General features: G+C 54.0%; 1 protein-coding gene across 1 annotated transcript; it reads left to right on the forward strand.

Moving 5' to 3' along the window:
* The first annotated feature begins 1,689 nt into the window (after positions 1 to 1,689).
* On the forward strand, positions 1,690 to 2,858 carry LOC133051994 (cancer/testis antigen 1-like). The gene is made up of 3 exons (XM_061136713.1): positions 1,690 to 2,035; positions 2,366 to 2,491; positions 2,696 to 2,858. The coding sequence occupies exons 1-3, from the start codon at positions 1,695 to 1,697 to the stop codon at positions 2,832 to 2,834; spliced, it is 606 nt and encodes a 201-aa protein (XP_060992696.1). The 5' UTR covers positions 1,690 to 1,694; the 3' UTR covers positions 2,835 to 2,858.
* The last annotated feature ends 2,853 nt before the right edge of the window (positions 2,859 to 5,711 follow it).

Consider the following 5,711-nt stretch of genomic DNA (forward strand, 5'->3'; position numbering starts at 1 on the left):
TGACCATTTTGATAGATGCCACAAAAACATTTGACCATATTCAAGAACCACTATGATAAAGAACTCTCCAAAAACTAGGACTACAAACAGACTTTCTTAATCTGATCAAGGTCACCTACAAAACTCCTACAACTAACGTGATAACGGAGGAAAATCTAATCTCTCCACTGGGGGTGGGGAAGGCTGCTGGCCTTGGATTTGCAGGGCCACTGAGAGGCCTATCCAGCCAGGGGGGTGAGGATCAAGCGGACTGATTGAAATACCTGCACCCTCCTCGGGCAGTGGCCCTGATCCAGTCACCTCCCATGGTACCAGTGGTTCCCTGGGAGACACACAGCACCTCCCAGGCAGTGGTGCCCCAGCCCCATCATCACCACCGACTGCACTGTGTCTGTTGGCTTGACCCCTTCCAGACACAGAAATAGACTTGCACCCAGCAGGCCAGCAGACACTAGGTCACCTCCCAGTTGAGAGCAACTGGCACCTCCAGCCCTCTGGAGAGCTGCAAGACTTTGTTCCTGGAGAGGGAAAGCCCGTGAGAATTGTGCCAGCAGAGGCCAAGTGACTAGTGTTATCCTGGGTGGCACTGCCCTTTCAGCAGCCCTTGTGTGCCACTGGTCCGACTGGTGCTTCTGGGCAGGCCTGGGGTAAGCCCCCAGCCTGAAGTCCCTGTATTCTGTGTGCCTGCAGCCCCAAGAGGCCCAGCCCCATGCCATCCCCAGTGAGTCCAACAGCAGTCCTTGCTTCCCTCCCCAGGCGAACAAGCACAGCCCACTCCCCATCCCTAGTCTCAGGACTCCAGGACAGGGTCCCTGTCCACTGCCATGCAAAGGCACCTACGCATGAACACAAGCACACACAGATGCCAATGTGCATGCCTCTGATCCGTCTCTTTCATAAAGACACACATGCCCAGGTGCATAACCCTGTGCACAAGCACACGTACACTCCCATGTGCATGCACCTGACCACACACTCTCTCACACACACGTAAACGCACATGTGCTAGCACCTGTGCACAGGCACTCTCTCTCTCTCTCGGGCGCACGCACACACAGACATGGACAGGCAGATGGCCATGTGCATACACCTGCCTACAGACACACGAACGCACACGTCAGCTACGTGTGGGACACCAGACGGACAGACCAGGCTATCTTCCAGAAGTCGATGACAAGGACCCGAACTCAGCAGGATGGTCACCTGTGAGCATGGCCAGGTTAGCAGCGGCGCAGACTTGGAGGTGCACAGGGACCGGGGCTCACTTGAAACTTGCAGGCTTGGACCAGAAACAGTCGCACACGTTGAGGAGTGGGGGAGGGTCTGTTGGAGCATGCGCACTGAGGAGCCGCCGCCCCACACACAGAGGCGTCATCGCTAAGCCGTTTACCAGGTTTCTGGCCCGAGTCAGTACTGACTCAGAGGGCCCAGACCACGTAGGTGTGAATCTGCACAGGCACATGGGGGTGACATGGCACACTAACGCATGAAGCTTCAGCAGGGGGCGCCCATTGCCCGAGAGCCTGCAGTCATCGCGGGAACCAATGGTCGGGGGGAACCAATCAGGAGGCAGGACCAGGGTGTGTGTGCACAGGTGCTCTTCCTATGCTGAGCTGCAGGTGGCACTGCAGGGCTGGTGTCTGTAGGGACAGATCAGTCTTTCCCGCTGTGGAGAGAGGGGAAGGGAGTTCAAGATGGAGGCTGAGGCACACGGTGGAGGAAACATGAGGGCAGCCAATGAAGACGCAGGTGCTGTGGCCTTTGCCGCGGACACAGCACGTGGCAGCCACAGTGTGCCGGGTGGTGCTGGTGGCCAGGATGGCCCTGGCGACCCAGCTGGCCCTGGTGATGCCATCATTCATGAAATTCCTGGTGGCGTCGGTGACCTGAATAATCCCAGAGGCCCCGGCGCTGCAGGAGAGTCAGATGGCACAGTCGGTGTCATTCCACAGTTCCCGGGGGCACCCCAAGTTCCAGGGCCTGGTGGAGACGCTGCACCTGGAGCCGGAATTCTGAGTAACCGTCCCCTCCAGTTGTATCCTACTGCAGGAGCCTCGGTGGGCCGGGCGGCTGCGGTGTTCCGGGTGTGGGCTAGGGGTGGTTTGGGGGGTTGCAGGTGGTGGGGCCTAAAGTGTAGGAGGAGGGTACTCTGGGGGGCTGGAGGGTATGTGTCAGGAGTGGTCTGGCTGCCAAGAGAAGGTAGTGAGGAAAAGCAACCTGAAGGGATTCAGAGGGCCGTGTGGTGATATCCAGGGTGTCCGGCGGCGTCTTTGTGGGAGAAAGAGGTTCTCTGTGAGCAGGGAGCCTGACTAACATACAGGCAAAATGACTAGTATGGATGGTGCCTTAACCGTATCTCCACCAGCAGCCTCACTGTGCCTTTCTCATCACACGAGGAGGCAGACAATGCCCGTCACTTCCTGACTCGACGTACTCAACTGCAAGGGCCGATTCGGAAGGAGCTTGGTGTTAATGGCCGCATGCTGGTTCTGTCAGTTCTAAAGGGGGCCGGGGACGGGGAGGGGGTGGTGGGTGGTGGCCAGGGCCAATCTCGGCCAAGGAGGAGCCATAATGGTGGGTTAAGCCTAAAGGAGTGTGGTGCCCTGGGTTTGTCGGTGTGCGGGAACAGAGGGAGGACATGCTCCTCTTCCTCCTTCTCGGTGGGAAATTGAATTTCATTTTGTCTCCCTTTTAGCCGATTGACTGCTGAAGATCATGCCCTTCTCCGGAGGTCCATCGCCTTCTGTCTGGACCAGCTTTCCCTGGTGATGTGGTCCTTGCAGCACTTTGTGCCCCCCGTTTTTGCTAAGCCTCAGCAGGGAAGAGGGGGTTAAACCTAGCCTGTGTGCCCTAGCCTCAAGTGTCCTTCCCCAGGGCATTGCTTTCTGCCGTAATTTGATCCGGTTTCATCTTGTGTCTGTGCTGCTGCTTGAGGGCTCAGTGGCGTCAGAGTTTGGTGATTGTTAACTACATAAAATTGTTTGTTTGATGATTGTTAACTGCAGAAAATAAAACCGAGCTACTGTGCTGTCTCTGACTTTACTTTTAGCTTCTGCACTTCCTCATTCTGCATTTGGCTTTCAGTTGGAAGGGAGGTTCTGAGATCCAGATATTCAAGGAGTACAACGTAATTGAAGACAATGTAAGAAGTGGGAGAGTAAGAAAGTTGTATACTGTCATTCAGTATTAATTTTGGAATATTTTCTCATTTTATAGTTATATTAAATATTAAGATAAATTCCCAGAGGCCTTCCCTGGTGGCTCAGATGGTGAAGAATCTGCCTGCAGTGTGGTAGACCCAGGTTCAATCTCTGGGTTGGGAATATCTTCTGGAAATGTTAATGGCAATCCACTCCAGTATTTTTGCCTGGAGAAATCCTGAACAGTGGAGCTTGCAGGCTACAATTCATGGGGTGGCAAGGAGTCAGACTCCACACAGCAAGTGCACTTTTCACTTTTCACATAACACATGAATGATGTTGCTTTTCAGTCTGTAATTCATGTCCGACTATTTGTGCCCCCATGGACTGTAGCATACCAGACTCGTCTGTCCTCCACTGTCTCCGGCAATTTGCTCAAATTCATGTCCATTGAGTGGGTTATGCTATCTCACCATCTCATCCTCTGTCTCCCCCTTCTACTGTTGCCTTCAATCTTTCCCAGCATCAGGATCTCTTCCAGTTAGTTGGCCCTTCACATCAGGTAGCCAAAGTATAGCAGTTTCAGGTTCAGCATCAGCCCTTCCAGTGAATCTTCAGGGTAGATTTCCTTTAGGATTGACTGGTCTGTTCTCCTTGCAGTCCAAGTCCTCTCAAGAGTATCCTTGTATCCTGAAGCCTTGCTAAACTGAATAATTAATTGTAATAGCTCTTTTATACATCCCATTGGACTTCGTACATAAAGAATCATTTTGTCTGTAATGCACATTTCTTTCTTTCCAATTGATGCATCTTAACTGATTTCTGTAAAAATGAAAGTGCCAACACTTTGGCCACCTGGTGTGAAGAGCTGACTCATTGGCAGAGACCCTGATGCTGGGAAAGATTGAAGACATGAGGAGAAGTGGACAACAGAGGATGAGATGGTTGGAAGGCATCACCGACTCAACGGACATGAATTTGAGCAATTCCAGTAGGTGGTGAAGGACAGGGAAGCCTGGAGTGCTGCAGTCCTTGGGCTTGTAAAGGGTCCAACATGACTGAATGAACAGCAACAGGCATGGGGAAGATGCTGGTGGGTTGTTTGTTTCGGCCCCTCACCATCTGCTACCTTTGTCTAGTGTGACCCTTCTGTGGCACACGTTGGAGAGGTCAAAGCTGCATTGTGGAATGCACGTTTTAGATGGGTCCAGGTTGGGCCCGCTAGTTACCCTTGTGCGTGGTTTGGGAGGCAAATGAGTTGGGATTCTGTTTGCCCCTCCTGGGAGGCACAGAGACTCAGAGCAGAATGTCTGTGGGTGGTGAGAGTTAGGTTGCAGCCCTGGGGGTTGCTGCTTATGGCAGCCGACTGGGAGCATTGTTTTTGCAGCCAGGCACTCGGTGGTGGTGGCTTTTTGTTGGCGGGGCCTATAGTCGACTGTCCTGGGAGTGTGCAGCACACAGATCAGCAAAGGCAGGGCCCCTCCTGCCTGTGGAGATCCCACTGGAAGCCCGAGGGTGGGAGCCTCTTGAGTGACACCTGCACCTCTGTGCAGCCTCTGTGGGAGGGCAGGGCCGGGGACACATGGGAAGCAGCCCCTCAGGTGGAGGAGTGGCCTGGAAATAGGTGAGAGGAGCCTAGAGCACCTCTGTCATCTCCTGGCCTTGAGATGTGAGGGGCGGTGTTGGTCCAGGAGAAGGAGGGTCCGCATAACTAGCCAGGACAGCAGGGGAAGCCTGGGCCCGCCCACCCACCAGGGAGCACAAGGAGGGAAGGGCACCCCTGAGTGGAATTGGGGAGACAGTAGAGTGACCGTAGGTCACCACAGCTGGTATCACCTCCACAGCTCCTCTGATTCCAGGAACTTCCTTAGGGCGCATGGCTTTGTCTTGCTTTAACACTGTTATGTCAGGAAGTCTTACTTTCCTGTTCCCACCTGTCCCTCAGCTCAGGCCTGTGAGGCCTTGAGTGTCACACCTGTCCGTATAGCTAAGGTGGATTATCAGGCCGAAGAGACTTGGTTTCTATGCTTGGTTGGGTCAATCACTGTCTCCCTACCGAAAAGGCTCATGTGAGCATAGATGGGGAAGCCAGTAACACTGGCCTGTACACTGAGTGTCTGGGTCCCTCTTCCACCCTCAGTTCCCATATTGAAGCCCTAAGCCCCAGGGGCTGGAGTTTGGAGACGGGCCTTTGGGATATACTAAGGTATAGATGAGGTCCTGGGGGTGGTACCTCCATGGTGGTCTTAGGACGCCGATCAGTCCTGACCCCCCAACTTGGGGAAGACCCCTCTTCTTGGAGGTCCTACTCTTGCCCTGCTGTGTGTGTTTTACTTTGAGTTTTCTTGTGGGGAGGTGTTGGAGCGTGTGGGGGAGGGACATTAGCCCTTATCACCTTGAGGAGATGTTTAGGAGCCATGGTCAAGGCCTTGGGCATAGAAAGCCACGATCCTTGTCTCAGCTGCGTCTCTGTGTACACCATTGTCCACCCCACACCGTCTGGGCCGGCACAGGAGGGGCCTGTGTGCACAGGCGTATTAGAGGTACCTGAAGGGAGTGTGGCTTCATGAG

The sequence above is a fragment of the Dama dama genome, chromosome X (genome assembly GCF_033118175.1).
Source record: "Dama dama isolate Ldn47 chromosome X, ASM3311817v1, whole genome shotgun sequence".
Lineage (NCBI taxonomy): Eukaryota > Metazoa > Chordata > Mammalia > Artiodactyla > Cervidae > Dama > Dama dama.

Excerpts from the sequence above, each read along its gene's own strand:
- LOC133051994 (XM_061136713.1), top strand. The coding sequence starts at position 1,695 with ATGGAGGCTGAGGCACACGGTGGAGGAAACATGAGGGCAGCCAATGAA. Across the intron at positions 2,036-2,365 it reads AGTAACCGTCCCCTCCAGTT|CAGCCTCACTGTGCCTTTCT; the intron begins GTATCCTACTGC and ends TATCTCCACCAG. Across the intron at positions 2,492-2,695 it reads AATGGCCGCATGCTGGTTCT|CCGATTGACTGCTGAAGATC; the intron begins GTCAGTTCTAAA and ends TCTCCCTTTTAG.